This window comes from Rhinopithecus bieti, unplaced genomic scaffold (assembly GCF_001698545.2).
Source record: "Rhinopithecus bieti isolate Rb0 unplaced genomic scaffold, ASM169854v2 scaffold_47305, whole genome shotgun sequence".
Classification (NCBI taxonomy): Eukaryota; Metazoa; Chordata; class Mammalia; order Primates; family Cercopithecidae; genus Rhinopithecus; species Rhinopithecus bieti.
Genome location: NW_016818742.1, coordinates 82,801 through 106,332, shown reverse-complemented (window position 1 = coordinate 106,332; position 23,532 = coordinate 82,801). Strand labels below are relative to the sequence as shown.

At 57.6% G+C, this 23,532-nt stretch overlaps 3 protein-coding genes across 5 annotated transcripts in view; all 3 read right to left on the bottom strand.

The window, feature by feature from the left end:
* The window catches only part of FAM50A (family with sequence similarity 50 member A), a 6,933-nt gene extending 1,262 nt beyond the window's left edge, over window positions 1-5,671 (bottom strand). For 2 of the 3 annotated variants that reach the window (XM_017857399.1, XM_017857400.1), the window contains exons 1-9: window positions 5,454-5,671; window positions 4,119-4,203; window positions 3,925-4,024; window positions 3,278-3,423; window positions 1,283-1,359; window positions 1,087-1,153; window positions 874-935; window positions 531-649; window positions 91-145 (exon numbers count right to left, since the gene is read on the bottom strand). In XM_017857399.1, the coding sequence (XP_017712888.1) occupies window positions 91-145; window positions 531-649; window positions 874-935; window positions 1,087-1,153; window positions 1,283-1,359; window positions 3,278-3,423; window positions 3,925-4,024; window positions 4,119-4,203; window positions 5,454-5,564 (822 nt within the window). In that variant the 5' untranslated portion in view covers window positions 5,565-5,671. The remainder of the gene's footprint in view (window positions 1-90; window positions 146-530; window positions 650-873; window positions 936-1,086; window positions 1,154-1,282; window positions 1,360-3,277; window positions 3,424-3,924; window positions 4,025-4,118; window positions 4,204-5,453) is intronic. The other variant, XM_017857401.1, reaches the window with a different exon arrangement.
* A 662-nt stretch (window positions 5,672-6,333) lies between these two features.
* GDI1 (GDP dissociation inhibitor 1) lies at window positions 6,334-13,017 on the bottom strand. Its single transcript, XM_017857383.1, has 12 exons — window positions 12,980-13,017; window positions 12,505-12,868; window positions 11,170-11,400; window positions 10,938-11,037; window positions 10,663-10,797; window positions 9,658-9,856; window positions 9,259-9,390; window positions 8,566-8,665; window positions 7,981-8,152; window positions 7,520-7,664; window positions 7,367-7,421; window positions 6,334-7,276 (listed from the first exon to the last, which is right to left on the bottom strand). The coding sequence occupies exons 1-12, from the start codon at window positions 13,015-13,017 to the stop codon at window positions 7,124-7,126; spliced, it is 1,824 nt and encodes a 607-aa protein (XP_017712872.1). The 3' UTR covers window positions 6,334-7,123.
* Window positions 13,018-13,250: 233 nt separating this feature from the next.
* ATP6AP1 (ATPase H+ transporting accessory protein 1) lies at window positions 13,251-21,083 on the bottom strand. Its single transcript, XM_017857398.1, has 10 exons — window positions 20,859-21,083; window positions 20,536-20,659; window positions 17,814-17,888; window positions 17,260-17,453; window positions 16,763-16,803; window positions 16,018-16,103; window positions 15,279-15,517; window positions 14,568-14,615; window positions 14,250-14,481; window positions 13,251-14,074 (listed from the first exon to the last, which is right to left on the bottom strand). Exons 1-10 carry the CDS (start codon window positions 21,020-21,022, stop codon window positions 13,865-13,867), a joined length of 1,413 nt encoding a protein of 470 aa, XP_017712887.1. The 5' UTR covers window positions 21,023-21,083; the 3' UTR covers window positions 13,251-13,864.
* Window positions 21,084-23,532: the final 2,449 nt, after the last annotated feature.

Below are 23,532 nucleotides of genomic sequence, written 5' to 3'. Positions count from 1 at the left end.
CCGCCCCGCCTGCGCACACCACCCCCACCAGCCTGAGCCAAAGCCCAGGGCGCAGCACCCACTGCGGGTCCTGGGACTGAAGGGACTCACGTGCGGGATGATCAAGTCCTCCTTGATGTACATGAGCTGCTCCACCCCTGCAGACCTGAGGGAGGAAGGCAGGAGGGCGTGGGCAAGAGGATAGCACCCCTGCCCATGGAGGGAGGAGGCAGCCAGCCCAGGAGAGCCCGTGCTGGGGCTGGGAGGCAGCGGCCAGTGGGCTCTGAGGGAAGCTCCATGGTTTAGTGAGCCCAAGACTGGCACCCAGCACCCTCCCCCTTTGGGCTAAGGAACCAAGGCAATGTGCTCCCAGCGAAGCTCTCTCTGGTGGGAGGGAAGGGAAGAGGAGCCTGACCCCGTCTTTTGGGAAGATAGTGCCCAGCACGCTGCCTCCTTGCCCAGGCAGCGCCCACATCACACTGGGTGTCTGGCACCCGGGCTGGAGCCACAGGTGCCACACACACCACCATGCACACAGGCACACCTCGCACCTGAGCTCACTGAAGTCTTTCCGAAGAATCTCGAGTGCCTTCTGCAGGAACTGCTGCATGGTGTTGCCCTTTCTCATCTGCATCCGGGAATCCAGGAGTTGGGAAGGGAAGGCAGAAGCCTGCAGAAAGGCTCTCAAGAAGGCAGAGGCCCAGAGGGCCCTACCAGAGACTGCAGAGCCTCAGCCAGGCCTGGGCCTCACTCCCCAGACAGAGGGCCAGGCCCCGGAGCCTGTTATCCTCAGGATCCCTGGGGCTTCCCAAGTCAGGAAGATCAGTTCCTTCCCACGGAACCTAAGGGAGGGTGGGCCCACGGTGAGCAGGAAGCAGGCTGCACGCTGCCTACCTTGACTGTCCGCCGGTGCCCAGAGCCATCCCAGTAGCTGAAGGTGATCTCGATCTCCTCGCCTACAAGGCAGAGCTGCCTCTTGGTCTCCAGACCCAGGCACCCCCACCCCACCGAGAGCACCCTTGGGGCTCAGCGCACCACCCAAGAGACTGTGGACAGGAAAGCTGGCTTGGGCCTAGGCCCCTCGCGTCTGACTCCGCAAGGACTCACTCTTGATCTTCTCCTGCTTGGCTTCCCACTCCTGCCGCAGCTCTTCCCGAAGCCGATTCTCCTCCTCCTGGGAGAGGGAGCAGGCAGACGGGTGAGGCCCAGCGCTGCTCAGGGTGCACGCAGAGCCTGGCTCCCCGAGCAAGGGTATCCACCAGGGCTGGAGTCGAGGCCGGGGTCAGGGCCAGGCAACCTTTACCTCACGGTCTCGATCAGGCAAGAAGCTTGTGTCCACGTCTGGGTTCTTCCCCAGTTTTCTCTTCTTCGTGGTGATCTCTGGAACAAAAGGAAGCCAAATATCATAGCATTATTATGAAAACGATTTTGCTACGGCCGACGCCTGGGGTCCCCCAAGCATACTTTGAGAACAGCTGATCTAGAAGACAAGCCTAGGGCGGGCACAGAGACTCATGCTTGTCAACCCAACACTTAGGGAGGATGAGGCAGAAGGATCGCTTGAGCCCAGGAGGTGGAGACCAGCATGGGCAACATAGCAAGACCTCGTCTCTACTAAAACTCAAAACAATCAGCACAGCTGCAGTCCCAGCTACTAGGGAGGTTGGGGCGGGAGGATCGCTTGAGCCTGGGAGGTCGGGGCTGCAGTGAGCTGTGATCAAACCACTGCACTCTAGCCTGGGCAACAGAGTGAGACCTCATCTCAAAAACAAAAAACAAAACAAAACAAAAAAACAAAGACAAATCTAAACTCTTTAGCCTGATGCTCAAGGGCAGAGATTCTGGAGCCTGGTTGCAGATTAGAATCATGTGGAGAGCTTTACAAAAATGGATGTCAGGGTCTTGTGGCTGGGCCCCCAAACGGAGCCTGTAGTGGGAGGGAAGAGCCCACCAAGCAGTGTTTTGTAAAAGCCCCAGTGATACGCAGTGAGGGTGACAACCTTTCCCCAGGCCTGCACTGTCCATGCCAGTAGCTCCCAAGCTCGAGACCAGCTTGGGCAACATGGCGAGATTCCGTCTCTACAAAAAATACAAAAATACAAAGCGCCTGTAGTCCCAGCTATTCAAGTGGCTGAGGTGGGAGGGCCCCTTGAGTCCAGGAGGTCAAGGCTGAAGTAAGCTGTGATCACGCCTCTGAACTCCAGCCTGGGCCACAGGGAGACACTGTCTCAAAAACAACAACAATCAAAACAAAAACACAAACACAAAGCAGTAGCTCCCGCCGCACACAGCAGCCGAGCACCACAGCTAGTGCATGTGCCACAGTGGTGATATTTTGGATATACTGGGTGAAATACAACGCAATACTAAAATCCTGCTTGTTTCTTTTTCTGTTTTACTGTGGCTGCTGGAGCACAGAAGCCAAAAGGCAGGTGACTGGCAGGTTCTTCTTCCCCACAATCCTGCACTTCCCTCAAAGCCATGGCCCCCAGACTGTTACCATAGCCACACAGCGCCATCCCGCCTCACTTCGCTCCCTCCGCCATTCCCCGGGGAACTGCCGCCACACCCTCCAGGGGCCTGTGACACAACTTGCTCCCAATCTTCAAACGTGCCCACTCTTTCCCGCTGGACTTCTGGCATGTACTTTCTCATCACCCCTCCTGTCTCTCTGGCTAATGCAATTCCCCTCATCCTTAGGGCCTAACTCAACCCTCCCCTCCTTCCCTGACCCCTGGGTTAGCCCCGTGGGCCCTGAGCAGAGCCGTAACCCTGAGTAGTGTCTTCAGTGCATGGTGACCCGTGACTTCCACCAGGAGAGGGACAGCACCCTATGTGCCCTGGCCAGGTACAGCACAGGTATGTGGCACACATGGCAGCTAGGCTGGCTTTACCCGCACTCTCCAGCCATCCTGAGCTTTCCCTGACAGCCCCTTGTTCTCACAGCTGAGACCTGCAGTGTCTGACTAGTAGCCACGGAATTTCTGTGACTGTATACATTTACGCTGAAACAAATCAAATAGAATTAACCATTTAGTGCCCCAGTCATACAAGTCACCTGCAGCAAGTGGCTACCATATTGGGTGGCACAGACTAACATTTCCATCGTCACAGAAAATGTGCCCAGCCAGCCTGGTCTAGACCAGCTTCTCCCCTCCCTGGTCTACTGTGTGTGGTGCCTCCAGAGGGCAGCTTTTAGAGCCATCTTGACAGGGCATCAGCTTTGCTGACAGCCTCTCACACTGGGGACCCCTCCCCAGGGGCCACGGGCGGGGCTCTGACTCAAGCCAGCCCTCACCTTCCCTTTCCATCTCCTCCTCATACATAGCTGCCTCCTCTTCCTCCTCGCCTCCCTCTTCTTCCTCCTCCAGGGTGAAGGACAGGCTGGAGATCTTCCGCTTGGCTTCCTTCTTACGCTCCTTCTCTCGAAGCTTCTCCAGCTTCCTAGCGAGGTGCAGGTGGCCCCATCACACACCATGTCCTTCCCCAACCCTGACCCAGCCGCTTCCTTGACCCAGAACCACCTGTGTGCCCTATGTGGGTCCTGCCCAGCCTAGGCTGGGTCCCCAGTGCCCCAGAGGGGTCCTGCTGTCCTGGATCACTTCAAGCTCATGGGTGAGGGCTCTGTTACAAACAGCAAGCACAGAGGGCCATAGGGGCCGCAGGACAGAGAGGAATGGGGAGAATGCAGGCTGCTCAGGCACCAGATGCAGGGAAAGGACCCACTGCATTTAGAGGGTCAGAAAGAAGACAAGCCGCCATGGTGAGAAGACGTGAGCGTGGACCCAAGGAGGCAGGAGAGAGAAATGCAAATCGCAAGCTAGATGCTACCCCTGTCCCAAGGCAGGAGACAGGGTCTCCCCCCAGGGTGCAAAAAGAGCCTGACCGGCCCCGGGACCCCGTGAGCACTAGCTCCATGTTGAGGGCTGTGGCGAGAGGACCCACATCTGCAGCTCCTTGGACTGCTCCTTCTTGGCCAGCTGCTTCTCCCGCTCCTTCACCAGAGCCTCCTGCTTGGCCTTCATGTCATTCAGGGTCACAAGACCTTTGAAGCAAGGAGGCACAAGGGGCAAGGTAGTCACAGGGCCAGCAGAAGAGTGGCCCAGGGCCCGGGTGAGGGGCACCCGCACCCTGCTCACCCACGGTGCTGGACTTGAGCTCTGCCTCCACCGCGTCGTAGTGCGCAGAGAACTTCTTGTCAATGTTGGATTTCATGATGTTCTCCTGCAGGGAGGGACAGCCACCATGAGAGCCACCCCTCACTGTGGAAAAGGCAGGCTGGTCATCAGGGACCTGGGTTATAGTCCAAATCTGCCCCTGTGCCCTTGTTGATGGAAGGTTCCATGAGGCTGGGCGGGGCTCTTCAAGTGCTAAGAGTGCCAAATGGGGCCGTTTCCATCCCTGAGCTGCTCTGGCTCTTCAGGTCTCCTGCTGGGGATCACAGGTCCCTCAGTAGCCTGAAGCCACCAACCCTACTGACCTTTGGCCTTTTTCATCTCCAGTCTTTAAGCTGAAGCTTCCAAGACCCAAGCCAAGGGGTACCAGGAGAGGGCAAACAAGAACAGAGTGGCCGAGGGGCCTGGTCCCTCCCTGAGTGATTTTCCTCCCTCTAGGCCCCCGAATGTCATCAACAGCTTCCCAGGAGGCCTCTCTTTGGCCCCAGCCCCATTCCACTTGGTACCATGTCAAGCCCTCGCTGACCAGTGGCCTCCCAAGGTGGCTGGCAGAGAAATACACCTTCTGCTTGCTGGGCACCCCGGCTCACACAGTGTGGCCAGGGCATGAGGACTTGGTGTTTCAAGGCTCCTCTGGCCAGGCTTCCCCAGTTCCTCAAGCAGGAGACTGCTCTTTCCTGGAGCCCCGAGTCCTGATGAGTGAGTCTCCCTAAAAGGATCAAGCTCCTCCACGCTCCTTCCCTGACCACCACCATCACGGGCCACTCACGGGAAGCAGGGGATGAACCGCTGGCGCCCGGGAGGTTCATGCCTGCCTCACAGATGCAAGGGGTTCTAGAAGGAGCCTCCTGGCCAGTGGACTGGCCAGGTCTGACTCAGGCCTCCCAGCGCCTCTCCGGGGGAGAGGAACAGCCCTGCCCGGTGTCCATAGGACCAGGGCAGAGGCCTGGCTCTGAGGGCCGAGGGGCCAGAGCCAGGGCGCTAGGTGCCCAGGCGAGGCGACGAGAGGCTTGTCCCCGCCGTGCCTCCCAACAGAAACTGGCTCGGCTCCGTCCTGCCGGAGGTCGGTCACCAGTTAGTGGCCTCAGCCTCGGAGAACGCCCGGCTCCGGGCCCATTTTACTGATGAGACTCGCCGGCTTGCTTCTGTGCTCTGCTGGAAGTCAGCGAGCCAGCGGCTCGCCCCGGCGCGCCGCCCGCGCTCCTAAGCCACCGCCCCAGGGCTTCCAGGGCCGGAGCGTGGCGCGAGGCAGCTAGGGGACCTGGGCAGCGCGCATGCTCCGAGGCTCCCGGCTCGCACCTCCGCGATGCGCTGCTTCATCTGCTCCATCTGCTCGCGCTGCTTCTCCCGCTTCTTCATCAGGTGCATGGCGCGGCCGGCCTCGCTCGCGGCGCCCTTGTATTGAGCCATGGTAGCGGCGGCGGCGGCGGCGGCGACAGCGACAGCGGCCCAGCCAGGTCTCGGCGGCAGCAGCAGCAGCGGCGGTGGCAGCAGAACAGTCAGCTGACGCCCGCGCCGTGACGTCAGCCACCAGGAGACGCACGGATGCCCCGCCCCTCCGCGCGCCAGCTGGCCCGGAGCGGAACCGCCGCCCGCCCCGCCGGAGACCGTCCCTTACCCTGCATGGACTCCCGTCCCAGCCCCCACCGCCGGCTCCTGTGGACCCCGAAGGCTGAATCCCCCAGCCCCTCGCGCTGCCTCGACGTTAACCTGAGCCAAGGCTGGGCCCCTGGTCCCTCTAATTCTTCCTGTTGACCCCAAGGCTGGTCCCCTTGCTGCCTCCCTGCCTGAGGCCAGGCCCTGGTCCCCCGCATTAAGCTGAAAACTGGCACCCCTGTCCCCCTGCTTCACCCCATCCAAGGCTGGCCCGGGTCCCCTCTGGCCTCTCAAGCCAGAGGCCAAGACCCCTGCTCCCTCTGCTTTCTCCACGTTGACACCCGCCCCCCACCGCACTCCCCCTGCATTGAGCACTGAGGGCTGCAGTCCTGGTACCAGCATTAACTCACCGGGTAGCCTTAAGCTTTAAGGCAGTTTGGCCCCAGCGTGCTCTGGGTGAGGAATTCCCTGACGAATGCCAGCTTTTACATTCCAGAGTGAAGCTAAGCCAGAGCCCCAACCCAGGCAGCCAAAGCCCTGCCAGGTACCCAGCTTTTGGGAGATAACCGTAAAGATCCAGAGGTTCAGGTTTCAACCGTTTTATTGGGAGGTTTTGTTTTCTGTGAAATACACTAGAGGGTGGGGAAGGGGACACATTCACTTTGCAAGATAAGGGTTTCCCACCACTAAAGGAAAGGTACGGGCAGGGCACACTGGGGTTTGGGTCCATTTTCCCACCTCCTTCTGCTTTGCTCACATTTCTTTTTCTCTCAGCAAGTACCACAGAACACAAACACAAAGACAAGAAACAAAACAGCAAATCAACCTCCAAAGGGGCCACGCCCAAGCCTTCCCCACTGCCCCAGGCTGGGCAAGGGCTGGGGCGGCTCACTCTACAGCCCCCAGGCCACACGGGAAGGCTGCAGGCTCAGAAAGGGTGGGTCGAAGTTAATAAATTAGAATAAATTAGGGGGGAGGAATGCAACTTTGTGCTGGGAGGGCCCCTTCTCTCCAACACGCAAGAGTTGGTGGGGGGAGGTGGGGGCATCTCCAAAGGCCACTACAGTGGGGGTAAGAGCGGTGGGGGCAGAAGTCACCTTTTCCTCCCCGTCTTCCCAAACAGAGCAGAAGAATTAGGGGTGGGGGGAAGAGACACACACAAGGAGAGGAACCCTCTTTTCCTAGGATAAGGAAGGGCCAAGAAAGAGGATGCTATCCAACCCCCCATCTCCCAAACCATCGCTAGGGTTAAGGATTTGGTCAGTGGATCAATGAGGTGGGTGATGGGAACGTGGTGGGGGAAGCAGAGGATGCTGGAGCCCTCTAGGAGAACAGACACAGCCTGGGGCAGCAGGGGCTGGGGGCGGCCACAATCACTGCTCAGCTTCTCCAAAGACGTCGTTCTGTTTACGCTTCATGTTCTCAAAGTCAAAGGCCATGCCAGCCATGCGTTTGTAGATGTCTTTGATGTCATTGCAGGTTGTCTCAAAGTGTGTGGTGGCATCGTAGGAGCAGGAACAGAATACCTGGAAATAGCCAAAGCCCAGCGCCCAGGGTGAGTCAGGCAGGTGCCCTGGGGGGGCAGCCAGGAGCCAGGGCTGGGACAAGCTGCTTACCTGGCTCTCACAACCATCATCAATGGGCTCATACAAGTCACTGATAGCCACAAACCTGAGGGGCAGACAGAGGGGAGGGGACAGGCCTCACAACGGGCCATGCCCTTCCTGGGCTCCCTCCCTCTCCCCCTTGGGCTCAGCCCAGCCCCTCACTTCTGGTCAATGGGCTCCAACAGCTCCAGAGCCGGCTCCACCTCCTTTTCAGGGTCCGTGGTCTCCACAGTAGTGCTGGCGATGGCGATGTACTTGCCCTGGGCCGCCACGTTGTGTGCATAGGAGATCATGCACACGTAGATGTCTGGCCACAGGAAGAGCTCCGTCAACTCGGGCCAGAGGCGCTGGCCATACGCAGAGATGGTTTCCAGTGGCTGGACACAAGTCTGGCCCACCTGCCCCCTCCCCAGCCCCGCAGAGCAGGTAGCATCCAAGCCGCCACCCTCCCGGAGGGGAAGAGTCCAGGCCACCCAAACCCTAGGGGTCCAAGTTGTGGTGACTACAATGTGGGTCAAATTTTTTCCAGAGAGGTAAGGCAGGGAGCTCCGACACTGATGGGGAGAGAAAGGGTAACCCCAAAGAGAACACCCTAGAGGAAGTTGCACCAGCACCCGGCCTACCTGACTTCCTGTTGACCTGGTTCTGGGGGATGATTATTTGGCAGGAGTTGGCGTCGTTGGTGTTCTTGATGGGGTGGCTAAGGATACAGATGATGCGGATAACCTGGCCAGCCTTCCGCACACGGTCCGGGATGTAGCTGGGGTCACAGATCAGCTGCTTGCAGCGGGCCACCTGAGAAAGCACCAGAAGTCCTCGCCCGTCAGATCACTCCCTTAGGTAGTCTTGGGGCTGTGCTCACAGCAAAGGCAGGCAGCTCTGGCAGACAAGGCGCTCCTCGGAGCCATCACTACTGCCCCTCCTGAATGCATGGCCCTGCCCTGCAGCTCACAGAGGTGGGCCCTGACGCATAGGCTGGGTGCCTCCCAAGACGCCCCGTGATCAAGAACACTTTCTGCACTACAGACATGGCGTGTGGCCTCTGAAATAGCCCTCTCACCCACAGTCATGGCTCTGAAGACTTCTGGACCCCCAGTTCCCAGCTCCAAGACCCTCGGAGCTGTGCAGCAGGAGACCCGGCAGCACAGTGAGAAGGTGACCAAGCCCTGCCTCAACCATGGTGACTGCACTGCACCAGAAAGGCTCACCTCTCCCTCAGACTTCACGCCCACCACCTTGCCGTTCTCCATGATGATGTCATCCACAGGTTTGTTCAGCATATACGTCCCCCCATAGATGGCACTCAATCTGTGGTGAGAACAGCCCTGGTGAAGGCCCCTCCCAGGAGAAACGGGGACCAATTCCACTGTCACCCTTCCTCCACCAAGGTGCAAAAAAGGCTGCCCCAGGCAGGCAGCAGGCAGGAGACGCCGCGATTCATCCCAGTTCTGTCACTGCCGTGAACTCTGGCCTTATCTCAGTGGGCTCTTTCCTCTCTGGAGCTTCTTCTGCCCAGAATACACTGCCAAGGACCAGCAGAAGGGGGCATGAGGGAGCAGTGCTCCGCACCAAGACAGCCTGAGGGACCAGGATGGACTCTCTCAAGATAGGTCACCTCCCAGCGAAGCCCTGACTCAAGGTTCTGGGGCCCCGGGCCCAGTCCTGGTGCTGCCGGGAACTGAGCAAGTCACATTTGTGGAAACTTGGTTCTTCAAGTGTGGAGACTTCTGTACTTCAGTGCACTGGGGTTGTGCCCTCATCACCCAAGGATGGAGTGAAGTAAATGAAGATCACAAATTGGAAAGGAGGAAATGCTACTAGGGAAATGCTCAAGGGGGCCATCTCCACTCCTGGCCCTAGTCCTATTCAGCCATGCCAACTGAAAAAACCCACGTCCTCACCTTGCAAAACCCTGGGGCAGCTCGCCCAGGCCGTAGAGTGGGTATAAATATGGGCTCTTGCCATACCGGGCCAGGGACTCACTGTACAACTTGATGCGGTTGATGGTCTCAAGACAGGGCTGGTCCAGGTAGCTGGGGGACAGGGGTTAGGGAAGATGCTCCAGTAGCAGCACCCCTGACTTACCCCCACCCAAGTACCAGGTACCAGGCCAGTCTTCCCACCACCCTGAATGGCCTGGGGAAGATGAGGATCAAATGCAAGGGGGAAACGGAAAGGGTGATAGGTGAGCCTATGGCTGAGTACAAAAAACATGCGGGGCAGGGGGACAACAGGCAGGTGTGGGGAGGGCAGGAGGTGGGCCGGGCGAGGGGGCTGCCGCCACACCAGCTTCCCCTCACTCATCAGTGCGGTAGAGTGCCAGGGCGTGGCCAGTGAAATCGATGACATCCTGGCCCAGATCAAACTTCCGGTAGACATCACGCATGCTGGTAGTCTGGGGGTCAACGCCCTCAAAGGTCTTGGGGTCATTCTCATCGAAGTTTGCCACAAACACCAGGAACTTGCGGAAGCGCCGTTTCTCAAACATGCCCATCAGATCTAAGGAAGGCGACGGGAGGAGGTTGTGCACCAACGCAGCACAAAACTCTCCATCCCAGCAGGGCAGGCACCCCCACTCCCAGCCTAGCTGTCCTGTGACCTTAGGTTAACCTCTCCACCCTTTTTAGCCTCAGTTTCCCCACCAGGATGAAGAGGGGATTGGCCTGGATGGGCTCTAAGGGCCTTCCTGGCTTGGACACTTGGGGATGTCTTGAGGATCCAGTGGAGCCCCTGCCAAAGGCTCAAGTTTTCTTTGTTGTTGTTGTTTTTTGAGATGGAGTCTTGCTCTATCGCCCAGGCTGGAGTGCAGCGGTGTGATCTTGGCTCACCACAACCTCCACCTCCCGGGTTCAAACCATTCTCTTGCCTCAGCCTCTCGAGTAGCTGGGATTACAGGTGTGTGCCACCACACCCAGCTAATTTTTTGTATTTTGAGACGAGACGGGGTTTCACCATGTTGGCCAGGCTGGTCTTGAACTCCTGACCTCGTGATCTACCCGCCTAGGCCTCCCAAAGTGCTGGGATTACAGGCATGAGCCACCGCGCCTGGCCAGGCTCAAGTCTTTCAAAAGGAGTCCCGTTCCCCTCCACGTCACATCCCTGCTGCATGCGGACCTCCCTCCTGGCAGCCAGCCATGCAGCATGACATGGGGCAGAGAGAATACAGAGCGAAGGGCCTCTGGTCCTTCATGGGGGAATGTGACTTTGGACAAGGGGGTGTCTTACTCTGGGCAGCCACCCATCCCAAAGACAGTTGGCTTCCCTGCCACCCCATGATTTCTCTGGCTCAGGGGGCCCACACTCACTGGAAGCCAAGGCCTCAGTCTCAGTGGACGGCACTTTGTAGATCTTGCCCCCCTTGTAGACAAAGCTGCCCTCCACCACCTTGAAGTCCAGGTAGCGAGTCACCTCTGTATACAGTAGCATCTTTACCAGTTGCCCTGTGGGGGTGCACAAGGGCAACATCAGCACGCTCTCTCCAGAGGTTCTAGCTGGTCTGGCTGCGCCTCCTCTGGAGCCTGACTGTCCTCAGGTCTTCCCTATCACCCCCGACCTGCAATACCTCCTTCCTGTCCCTCACCATTAGCCATGAGGAATTTGGGAATCAGGTCAACGTTCCAGTCTCGGCCTCGGCCCATCGACTCAGGGGGCCCCTCCAGCAACTGAAAACGCTTATACAGCTGTAAGCAAAAGGGAAAGAGAGACACTTCAGGGACCACCTCCTTCTGCTCCAGGCACCTGGAGAGCTACTTCCACCCTGTGCCGCTATGTGGGAGGTTAACAGGGATGGGCCTGGGCCCAGGCAGCCTCACCTCCTCCAGGGGTGTGATGGAGGAGCTCTCGCCCCCGTAGTAGGGGTTCCGGTCCATGTGCAGCACCTTCTTCCCGTTCACAGACATGATGCCCGACAGGATGCATTCCTGGGGGAGGGCCACACAATCCGCTGCACTCCCACCTGCCTCTGCTCCTACCAGCAGCCCTGATTTGTTCCCCACCCAAATCTGCCTCAGTGGACAGCTCCTTCCACCCACCACCCCCACCGGCTAGTTGCCTCGCCTAAAATTGGGGTGATGGCTTCATCCAACCACACTCTCCATTGCAACCTTGCTGGGTAAAGGGGACTCGTGCCCCTCACAAGGCGGACAGTGAAATAACGGAGGCTTTGAGGGAGGCAGGGCATCCAGTAGACACAGGATGGCCTTCCAGTACCAACACGCCGAGAGGCATCTACCTACGCAGAGCCGCACAAAAAGGCGGATAAAACACAATGAGGCAGAGAGGGGACCCAGCTGGACTGCGAAGGACACTCCAAAGGGAAGCAAAGAAAGGCTTAGCACAGTCCTTGAAATTGTAGGCCCCACCCTGGACTGCTCTTTCTTCAAAGAGCAGGTGCCCCTGCCGCTGAGGAGGGGCATCTGGGTCTGGACCGAGGGAGAAGAGTCTCTGAGGGGAGTGGGCCAACGGGGTTTTCGGGGAAAAGGGGAAGATAAACACCCTCACCAGTCACTGTCACTAGCCCAAGGACAAAGGCTGCAGATGCTACTCAGCCTGAGGTCTCCATGGGCAACCGAGATGGGGTTGTGGGAATGTGCTTACTGCCCCCACTGCTGCTCCTTCTGGAACATTCCCTGGATCCCCTGGCCCGAGAAGACGACGAGGAGGCGGGCTGAGGGCCCACCCTGGCGAGGCCCCCTGACCCCAGGTCCTTGTACTTCATCCTCACAGGGATTAGCGCAAGATGGGAAGGGACGCTGGGAGGCAACGCTAGGCGGGCGATGGGTGCGGGCGGATGGGTGGATGCCGTGTGGGTGGGGGGGTGGGGGCGAGGGTGGCGGGTCGGGGCATCGGGGCCGAGTAGGGTGGGTTTTTTCCGGTCCAGAGGCAGGGGTAGGAGATGGGAAGAGTAAGCCGGGGGTCGGACGCCGGAAGCCCAGGGGCGGCCAGGAAGGGGCCCCTTCGGGGAGATGGGGTCATGGCAACGAACAGAGCGACATCGTGGGGGAGCAGCGGGGTGGTCACGGCGCCGGGCTTTTCGGGGAGCCGAGCGCAGAAGATGGTCAGGACCGAGGATGGGCCGGCGGCCGCATCATCGCGGGAAAATGGCGAGGGCACGACGCAGGGCCAAGGGCGCCCGGGGCCGCACTTACGGTGAGGTCCGGTCCCTCAGCACCGATTACATCGTATTCTCGTCCATGGTCAGGCCTCGGTGGGCAGCGCCCGGTCGGCTCCTCCTCCTCCTTCACCGCAGCAGTAGCCACCACCCCGCCGCCACCCCCCCGCACTGGACCAAAGATGGCGCGCGTGCCGCCGTCCCGACCCCTCCGCCGCGTCAAAGAGTCCCGCCTCTCCCGCGCCCCGCCGCCCCCGGCAGGGAACACCGCCTTCCCGGCTGCCTCCCGGGAGGCCTGCCAGGGCCCGGCCACAGCACCAGCGCGCTCCGCGGGCACGTTTGCCTCGCCGAGAGTCCCAGAGAGCTCGGGCGGGGCGGGCGGGGGCGGGCCGGCGGCCGTGCTGCGGCCCGGAAGGATCCATCGCGGGAGCCGCGGCGCCCCGCCAACAACCGCCCACCGCCCCGCCCCGCGCGCGCCCGCCGCCCCGGGAGTCCGGCGCGGCCCCGCGAACCGGACGCGCGCAGCTGCGGCAGCGGGGGGCGGCTCCATCACGACGCGAAGGCTGCTATTGTTACTACGGCCTCCTGAGACGCCGAAGCGCACCGAGACTCGGCTCGACCACCCTTCCCTGCCCTAAGCGGTTAGGGCCCAGCTTACTAAAGCCCCTCCCGGTCTCCGCGGATGCCTCCTAGCCTCCCCCTCGCCAGGCTCCATCCTCCCGCATACCTCCGGCGAGCACGCGCCAGAAGCTGAGCGCAGAAATGAGCGACAAGAGGCCCAACGCATGGCGATCCGCGTTTACTTTATTAGGAAGGAAACAACCGACCACCCCCTGCTCCTGCCAGGCACTTCCGGTGGGAACATGCCAGACAGCCGACGATCGCACCCAGCCCACCTGTGGAAGTGCCTTCCTTCTCAGGCCACAGAAATAAACCCCAGTGTACTGCTTATTGTTAGCCCAACATCACCAGAAAACGATAACGACAGCCAAGCAGGACAGTTAAGTAGAACGTCCACACCCCAAACTCAGGGAGCCCTATAACCTTAAAGAGGGAGCATTTGCTACACAAAAACACTATCCACAGCCAGGGATGATGTAGACACAAGAATAAATAAGGAGAAAGGGGACCCTAGAATTCATGTCCCTTACGCCTCACAGCGACTAAGCCTGGGAAGCTGGTTGGTCTAGCATCTACGTAGAATATGTACACCTTGTTGGGAGAGATGGGGGCAGCCCAGGAAAGCTCCTCAGTGGGCTGAAGAGGGAGCAAGATGGGCTGAGGGGAGCTTGGGGTTCATGCTGCGGTAGGAAGAGGGAAGCTCTTCAATCCAGTGTGCTGCAGGGTGGGAAAGCAACAACACGGACACCCACCCTCAACCCCCCACTGGCATAGGGTCAGACAATCTGGGTCAAAGAAATGGTGGGGCCCTTGTGGTCATCAAAGCGATCCATGGTCTTGAGGCTGAGGATCATGTGCAGGCCGTAGGTGAAGATGAAGAGCATGAACAGGGAGGTCAGCAGCCCCATCCAGATGCCGGGGGAGAAGAAGCTGGCACAGTCGCTGGCATAGGAGAACTGCTCCCCCATCACGTTGAAAGCCTGGATCTGGCAGACACACAGACACGGGTCAGAAAGGACCGTTGGGAGGCCCAGCAAGGACTGGGACAAGGGCAGCGCAGGGACAGGACTCTCAACTACATGCCCAAGCCCAAGCCTCTCTTCGTCTCTCAACCACCAGCCTGGGCTCCCCCACCTGAAGCTGGCCACCCCTGCGCCATACCTGGAAGTCCTGAAGCATCATCTGCCAGGGGGAGGGCTGCGTGCGGGCCACGAGGAGACTGCCCTTCTTGCTCAGGCTGCTGACATACTCGCAGTGGAAGGAGTAGATGCTGGGCCCTGTGACCTGGGAAGCATTGAAGTAGGCAACGGAGCCATTGCTGTGGACTTCGAGGCGCTCCATGGTAAACCAGTGCCGGGCGGACACTGGGTAGAGGCGGTTGGCCAGAATGAACCTGGGGAAGGTGGCAGGGATGTTAGGTGAGCTGGGGAGGCTGGGGCCACACCAGCCTACCCACACCTCAACCACCCCAGGACTCACTTGAATGTCACTGTGGTACCAAAGAGTCGTTCATAGGTCAGTGAGAGCCTGCAGAGGCAGAGAAAGAGGTGCACTGTGAGGCTCTGGGAGGGCCTTTGGCATCTTAGAGGAACAAGTTCCTCAGCTCTGCTCTTACCTAAGCTGCCTTGGGTCCTTGCAGCCACCTGAAGAAGCAGTGACCCCACTTGACAGATAGGAAAACTGAGGATCCAGTCACATTGCAAGCCCAGAACAGAGCTGGAAGCCAGGACCCAGGTCCCCTTGCCACCAGCATGGGGTCCTTCCTCTGGTTCCCCTGAGCTCACTACCTCTCCTTTTACTCCCTCTTAGGGTCACTAAGGTGCCTGGGCTGGGCTTTGGGGATGAGAGCAAACAGAAGGGCATGGTTGCCCCATAAATGCCTCAGGTAGCTGGCCTGGCATTTGCCCACACAAAGTCCCAGAGATTTTGCTCAAGGGGGAGGTGTTAACAACCAAGGTCCCAACCAAAGACTCACAAGCATGGGGAGGCAGAAGTCTGAGCAACTCCCCTCCAACAGCACCCCCCGCCATGACACCTCCTACATCCTCACACTGCCCAGACCCCAACCAGACCATGGCCATCCCCACCCCAACACACAGACCTGACCCTGGCTCCCTGCCCCACCTGCGACTCACAGTGGTGGGAAGGTCACCTGTGGTGGCACAGTCCTCCCCAGCCTAGTGCCCTTGCCTGGCAAAGGAGTCATTCCAGAAGGAGCCAGTCAGGTTGAGCTCCTGCACCCCAAAGGTGAGGGGAGTCAGGTCCTCCCACTGGTCCTTGTACGCCACAGAGAAGTTTTGGGCCCAGAACAGGATCCGGGGAGCGGTGTCATTGTAACTCACAGGAGGATGGATCACAGGTGATATTGGCTGTTTTTGTAGCAGCTGGCGACCTAGCCCTTCAGCCACCACCGCTACATCACGGGCCACCTGCAGAAACACCCAACCAGCCTTCTTTCAGCAGCCCTGGGAGACTGTCATACTCCAACCCAGCTGTCATGCCCTCCCTCCTCTCCCGACAGGACACCCTGTCCACTATCTCAAAGTCCCACCAGCCAGAGGAGGCCTTTCCTCCAGAAAGCTTTCCCTGATGGCCCCTAAACCCTGATGACGTTCCTAGTCCCTCCAACTTAGGGTCATTTAGACTTAGTGTCCAATTCTGCCACCCACAAGCCTCAAAGGACGAGATGGAAAGCTGCCCCTGGAATGGGGAGGCAGCACTTGAGTGCTCATCCTAGTCCTCCCCCAGAGTCAGCCCAGGGACAAGCCACTCCAAATAGTCACACCACAGGGGTTCTGTGCCTGATGCTTCCCCTATGCTGGGCCTCCTGGGCAGCCTGCCTGTGGCATACACCCCCCACCTCCAGACAGACTCACCACACTGCCTCTCCCTGCATGCCCCAGAGCCCCCCTGCTGGAAGGGCACATACCCTGGAAGGGCGGACCGCTGTGAGGGCCGCTGTGTATGGGACATCTTCAGACTTGAGTGTGCTCAGGACCTGCCCGATGACCTCATCTGAGGGTCAACAAGGAGAGCAGAGACTCAGGTCACCGAGCACCCTGTGTAAAGAAAAACTCCCCACCGTCTGCTTTAGAACCCTTCTAGACCATCTGAAAGTGGTATTTTTACTTTCCACTGAGGATCCTTAGGAGCAGCTATTTCTCATCCCACCCCATTCCCAGCCTCCCCAGGGACAACTGTGGCTTCGGTCATCGACTTCCTAATGCCAAGCCCTACCTATGTGACACGAGAAAATAGATATCAATACAGAAAACTCCACATCCACCCATGAAAGGTTTGCGACTGCCTTTTCATGGGGAGTGACTGTTCTTTATTGCAAATAGATAAGTCCCCAGAATTGTTTTTCCAAATGTCTGCAGTCTTCTCAAACCCATAACTCAAGGATTCACACTGCATGCACAGAAACTGGCTCCATAGCCTCCAGCACAGAGGGCACCCCCCCTGCCAAGTGGGGTCTGGCTGGACAGGGTCCTCTGCTAGGTGGTCCCTGGCTGGTCCTGGGAGCCAGCATTTCCCTGCTCCACTGTCAGCTGCCCCGAGAAGCAGGCGGGCCATCCTGGGAGTGAGGAGGCTGAGGAACTGCAGGCCAACTGTCTCTGTGGTCCCTGCCCAAGGGCTAGGTGAGGACGTGCATCCTCCCTGATTCTACTCACCGTTGCCTGTGAGGACTTCCCTGGGTGCCATCAGACCAGAGCTATGGAAGACAAACAGAGCGCCAGAGTCCTCAGGCGGCCTGGACCTGCGCTGCCTACTACCCTTCCCCCGCCCCAGCTTCTCCTCCCCACTAGCCCCACACACCAAGCCTGCACACTCTTACCTGAGTGCCCACTCCTGGAAGCCCATCTCACCCCGAGGCTTCTCAGTCACACTCAAGTCCTAGCCACCTGCTCTGTGACAAGGGCCTGGCTAGGTGAGAAGGCTCCCCACCCACAGGGCTCACATCTGCCTCATCTCTGGAGCTAGGCACCAACTCCTGAATCACAGAAGAGGCCCCCCCCACCTCTTCTGGCCACACACGGCACCTTCTAGAAGGGCTAGAGGGGTGGGGAGTACTGGCATCTTTGGCCGAATGGTGCCACCACATGCCATAGTCCAGGGCCTTGCTGCTCTCTGGACCCCGAGGCTGGTGGTTGGGCCATGTGGGCAGTACCTGGCCGTGTAGGGCAGGCGAATGAGCAGCAGGGCGGGGAGGCTGGCGTTGAGCTTCAGCTCCCGCAGGGTGGCCAGGTCCACATGCAAGGGGCTAGCCCTGAGCTTCTCCTGCAGGTAAGTGGTCAGAGTGCTGACTGCATACCAGTCAACGGCAGGAAGCACCAGGGAGGAGGGGGCCAGGTCCAGGGCATTCTGGTGACAGGGGAGAGGCAAAAGGTGAGTTAGCCAGGGGCCAGTGGGCCTGGGCCAGCCCCCCAAACCTCTCTGGCAGGTCTCCTCTGGCAAGCCATACCCACAAAGGCTCACCAAGAAAGTGGCCCACACCTCAGCCCCTGACATTCAGGCCCCAGGCCTTTCTACCCCAAAGCCAGTGTCTCTGCTAAGAGTATGAGGTGGTTTTGTTGTTGTTTGCGGGGTGGAGGCGGGGAGGCGGCCCAGAGGAAACTCAGACCCAAGTACCAAGTAACCCTGATATGAGGTAAGAGTACAGTTCTTATGCTGGGAGAAGCACAGAATGTCCCCCATGGCCCCTGGCTGGGAGAGGACTCTTACCTGTAGATTAGAAAAGGCGCTGTCCTGCTTGTTTCCAAACACACCGCCATATGCTGTGAAATCCTCAACGCTCAGCTAATAGGGAAACAGGGGAGACATCTGAGGAGGTTTGACAAGGAATGGGGGGCCAAGGCAGGGGACAACCACCTTCCCCGTGCATTCTCAGGGCCAGCAAAGTCTCACTGAGAGTCAGGTTCGGTATAGTGGAGCACAACTGTGTGCTGGTAGTGGTGGGTGGGAGACTCGCCTCTTCCCTCCAGCACTGTCAAGGCAGGGTGAGAAGACATGGAAGGCAGTCATGGGGGTGGGGAGATCTGCAGGCAGCTGACTTCTGGTAACCTCAGGAGTAGGAGTCAGCTGCCTTACCCGCCCTACAGACAAGAGGAACTGGGGAGGGAACAGGGAAGCTGCGGGGAGGGGGTGGGGCAGCCAAGAGCATTTGCAGCAGGCCTCCCAGCCAGAGAAAATGGGAGTCGGCTATGTCCAGTCTGGACGGGACCCTCACCCCACTTGCTTTTGGTGGAAGGGGAGAGAGGTGAGATCTCAGAACATGCGGAGGAAGCACTGAAGTCTTTTGAGCTCTTAGGACCACAGTGGCCCTGACCCCATCCCTTTTCCTATACAACTTACAGATGTCCTTTGTCCTTTCGCTCCCACCCCCCACTCCAATCTCCAGCTTCCTCTGGCCTTTCCCAGTTAGGCCCTGAGGAGATTTTAATCAGCTTCCCTAACCTGTTTGGTATATACACTCGCCCAGTCTCCCCTCCCTTGTGGGCAGGACCTTGCTGCTGTTTGGCTGCCTGGGCTCCCAGTCGGAAAGCCCAGGAGTTGCTGGTGGGTTCTGTGGGCTTTCTTTAATTGAGAAATCACACCACTCCCTGCTCCACATTACCCAAGGCTTCCTTACACATTTAGAACTGCAACTGACCTTCCCCCTCATGGCCTACAAGGTTCTACTTCATTGCCTGGCCACCTGAAAACCATCTCCTACATCTCCTACCCCTTTCTCTCACTCACTGTGCTCCAGTCACACCAGCTCTTCCTTGAGCTTGCCAAGAGCACACCTCGCCCAGGGCCCTTGCATTTGCTGTTCCAGGAATGTCCTTCCCCCAAGGGCTCCCTCCCTCCACTAAGATCTCTGCTCAGATATCACCTCCTCACCTCCTCAGTGAGGCCCGGTCTGACCACCCTTATCTAAAACAGCATCCCAGTCACTCTGTCCCCTTAGCCTGCTTCCTTCCCTAAAGACTATAACACTGACATCATATAATATACCAACTTAGTATTTACTGGTCACCCTCATGAGAATGTCAGCTTCCTGAGGGTGGGGGATTGGGTTCTTCTGCTCACTGCCATAGCCCCAACACTTCACAATACCTGGCACATAGTAGGCTTTCCATATTGGGCAAATGAATGAATGGGTGAATGCCGTAAGACTGGGGGGTCCTGGCTAGATGTTTTATGTGGATTATAAGAATTCCCCCTCACAGGCCGGGCGCAGTGGCTCACGCCTGTAATCCCAGCAGTTTGGGAGGCCGAGGTGGGTTGTTCATGAGGTCAGGAGTTCAAGACCAGCCTGGCCAACATGATGAAACCCCGTCTCTACTCAAAATACAAAACAAATACAAAAATTAGCTGGGCGCAGTGGCAAGTGCCCTGTAATCCTAGCTACTCGGGAGGCTGAGGCAGAGAATTGCTTGAACCCAGGAGGTGGAGGTTGCAGTGAGCTGACATTGCACCACTGCATTCCAGCCTGGGCAACAGAGTGAGACTCCGTCTCAAAAAAAAAAAAAGATTTCCCCCTCACAGCCCTCTGATGTAGGTGGTGTCTTCATTTTACAGATGTAGAAACTGTCATTGACAAAGATTATTTCATGCCTCCAATGGCTGGTTACGTGGTGGAACTAGGACTCAGTTCCTATGTGAGTATATTATTTACCACCTCCTGAAAAGACTTCCGGCCACCATCTGCCCACACAGCAACGAAGGGAGACTGCAAGGGCAATGAGGCATACAGGCCGCTAACAAGGGAGGGCCTAGCAGACACTTGATATCTTAGAATCATCTCGTGGTCTGCACGCCTGCTTTGGGGGCAAAGATCTTGGATGGGAGGGAAAACAGCATGCAGGTTATGAGCTCCAATTGGGAGGGAGGATTGACAGACTCAGGCTGGAACCAAAATGGTGTCTATCAACTGTAGTGAAACATTGTATCTCGACAAACCTTACTTTCCTTGGCAGTGAAACCAAGATAATGACATCAGTATAGCAAGTGCCTACAAAGCACTAAACAGGTGATCATTTTCCAATTATCAGTATTATGATCATCACAGCTAGAATTACAACTGTGCCACCCATTAGCTGTATGAGCTTGGGCAAGTCACTTAACCTCCAGCCTCAGTCTTCTCATCTATAAACGAACAGGGACGATAATCCCCACCCACCATATTGGAGTAAGTCAGATATCCAAAGTGCTTGGTAATCAGTAGGTACCTGGTCTCTGACCCGTCGCTTCCTCCAATCAAGTTGGTGCCATTTCCGAGGCTATCGCCATGCCCACTGAAGCGTTTACTACAGGCCTTCCCATGAGAGGACCCACACCTCCCTACAGTTGGGACAAGGTCACTGAAGCTTCCCTTGGGCAATGGGCGTCAGTGTCATGGGGGTAGGGGTTCCTGGCTGTCTCCCGATGACCGGGGGAGAGTGGGCTGGGGCAGGCGCACCTTGTCCTGCAGGAACAGCAGCACATTCCGGGGACCCAGCTCCAGGGCGGGATCTAAGTAGGCAGAGAGTTGCAAGTCGCTGGTGATGTGGCCTTCATGAGTGTCCGCAGGAGCCCACAAGTCCCTGGCAGGGGACAGAAAAGGTGCTGTCAGACGGGGGCGCATGTGGACTGGAGCTCTGTCGCCGGCAGATTCGCTGCGACCCCCAAGGAAAGAACAGTCCACCTCTGGGCCTGACCACCCCTCGCCTACGACAGCGCCAGAGTCGGAGTCGGGCGAGGGCGCCTCAGCCGCCACAGCGCATCCCACCCCGGCCCGCTCACCGGTCACTGGACCACAGCACCAGCGGGACCTGCTGCTCCGCCGCCGCCGCCGCCGCCGCCGCCGCCGCCAACGACAAAAACACCGGCAGCCACGGCATCCGCCAGAGCGCCTGGGCGCACCTCTGCCCCATCCGCACTCGAGCCGTCGCCGTGGCCGCCATCATAGCCTCAGCCTCCACTGCTTCAGCTGCCTCGACAGCCGCGGATCAGGTGACCGTTGCCCCCGCCCGAGCCCCGCCTCGCACCTCTATTGGCCCAAGCGCGGGCCGGCTGGCAGGGCCGCAGGTAATTGGACCAAATGCATGCCACTCGCGGCCACTCCTTCTCACTGGTTGGCTGTACGTGTCTCCAGGCGCTCACACTCCGAGTGGGAAAGGGAATGGAGCCCAGCTAGACCGACTAGGACGAGACAAGAGGGACAGGGAGGCTCCGCGGAACCATGCGCGCACCCTACGCGTTCGCCCGTCGTTTTTACTTTATTTATTTATTTATTTTGTGTTTGTTCTCTTTCTTTCTTTTTTTTTTTCTTTTTTCTTTTTTTTTTTTTTTTTTTTTTTCTTTCTTTTTTTTTTTTTTTTTTTTAGAGACATGGTCTCCCTATATTGCCCAGGCTGGTCTCGCCTACCCCCACCCCCTAGCTCAAGCGATCCTCCCGCCTCAGCCTCCGGAAAAGTGGGACCACAGGCGCGCATCGCCGCACCCGGCCAATCCTTGTTTTAATCCTTTTCCTTAAAATTGCAAAAGTGATGTCTTTTTCCTGCAGATGGACCCTCCCTGATACAGGTGAGAGGAGACTGTAATCCCTTAGAATGAGGACAGAAGCGGGCCCAGGATAGCATCTGCGGGAACACCCAGCACTTAACTTTGGGTGGAAGGAGAAGGGTCCAGAAAAGAGATCGGACAAGGAGCAACCAAACAGGAAAGGGGAAAACCCAGAGCGAAGCGTGGCTTCAAAGACACCCTAACGGGCCGGGCGCGGTGGCTCACGCCTGTAATCCCAGCACTTTGGGAGCCGGAGGCGGGCGAATCTTGATCAAGAGATCAAGATCATCCTGGCCAACATGGTGAAACCCCGTCAATACTAAAAATACAAAAATTAGTTGGGCATGGTGGTGCACTCCTGTAGTCCCACCCAGCTACACGGGAGGCTGAGGGAGGAGAATCAGAGAATCACTTGAACCCGGGAGGCGGAGGTTGCAGTAAGCCAAAATCACACCACTGCACTCTACCCTGGCGACAGAGCAAGAGTCCATCTCAAAAAAAAAAAAAGAAAAAAAAAAAGAAAAAAATTGTAGTCATGATTGTCACATGTGATTCAGACTAGGACTAGGATAGTGGCAGTTGAGCTGGAGAGAGGAAGTGGGTCTGACGATACAGTCAAAGAAAATTGTAGCCTTTGGGTCTCTCTGAGTTGAGGACTAGGAGATGAGGTCACTTGGGAGCTCACTGAGTTTCGGGTGCTTAGGGAAACCCCCAAGTGGCTATTTCCAGGCCTGAACTAGCTGAGGAGAGACGTTTTCGCTGGAGCTTCACTGTATCCCAGGAGAATCCAGCAAACTTAAAAAGGAAAGCATGTCTATTATGTTTCTGTTACTTTTGTTACATAGTTTCAAGGCAAAGACTTCCTCTGGAATGTGGAATGCAATCTTGCCTCTACCGGGACTCTGTTGCGAGCTGTTTTTCCATCCTTAGGGGAGAAACCCACCTGTGACTGCTTTTATTCTTCCCTCCATTGCCAGGGGTCCCTGGAGTGATAGCCCTTGAGGCTTCCTGAAGCACCTGCTATGGGCCAGGCACCCGGACTCTGCCCCCGAAGTTGACAGTCTAGTCTAGAGGACATGCAGAACAGCAGGTCATGATACAGGGTCATGCATGTTCCAAAGGTTGAGACATGGGACTGGGAGGGACGTAAGGAGAGAGGTACCCATGAAGCTGCTCCCACCAGGAGGTGATATCTAAACTGAACCAATCACCAAATGTTGACAGCACCAATGAGCACCTTCTGTCTGGGGACTTCATCTTTAGGGTAAAAGCGTTTCTTCATTGAAATCCTGGCTGGGCGTGGTGGCTTATGCCTGTAATCCCAACACTTTGGGAGGCCGAGGCAGGCAGATAACCTGAGGTCAAGAGTTCAAGACCAGCCTGGCAAACGTGGCAAAACCCTGTTTCTACTAAAAATACAAAAATTAGCTGGGCGTGGTGGCGGGCACCTGTAGTCCCAGCTACTCAGGAGGCTGAGACGGGACAATTGCTTGAACCTGGGAGGCGGAGGTTGCAGTGAACCGAGATCGTGCCATTGCACTCCAGCCTGGGCAACAAGAGCAAAACTCCGTCTCAAAAAAAAAAAAGAAGAAGAAAGAAAAAAAGAAATTCCTTCAGGCCCTCATCTCCCTGTGGCTTTTAAAATTGTTTTAATATACTATTGGACACATACCAAAATATGTGGAACATACATGTTACATATACATGTGTAAGGTACATTACACATACATTACCTCTACATGCAGTATAAAAATAAAAGGAATGGCCAGGCGCGGTGGCTCACGCCTGTAATCCCAGCACTTTGGGAGGCCGAGGCGGGCGGATCACGAGGTCAGGAGATCCAGACCATCCTGGCCAATACGGTGAAACCCCGTCTCTACTAAAAAATACAAAAAACTAGCCGGGCGACGTG

Excerpts from the sequence above, each read along its gene's own strand:
- GDI1 (XM_017857383.1), bottom strand. The coding sequence starts at position 13,017 with ATGGAGCCGCCCCCCGCTGCCGCAGCTGCGCGCGTCCG. Across the intron at positions 11,401-12,504 it reads CTGAGGGACCGGACCTCACC|CCGGTGGGGGTGGTGGGTGG; the intron begins GTAAGTGCGGCC and ends CGAGGCAACTAG. Across the intron at positions 7,422-7,519 it reads TTGGAGCCCATTGACCAGAA|GTTTGTGGCTATCAGTGACT; the intron begins GTGAGGGGCTGG and ends TCTGCCCCTCAG.
- ATP6AP1 (XM_017857398.1), bottom strand. The coding sequence starts at position 21,022 with ATGATGGCGGCCACGGCGACGGCTCGAGTGCGGATGGGGCAGAGGTGC. Across the intron at positions 14,482-14,567 it reads GGTACCACAGTGACATTCAA|GTTCATTCTGGCCAACCGCC; the intron begins GTGAGTCCTGGG and ends CACCTTCCCCAG. Across the intron at positions 14,075-14,249 it reads TGATGCTTCAGGACTTCCAG|ATCCAGGCTTTCAACGTGAT; the intron begins GTATGGCGCAGG and ends TGTGTCTGCCAG.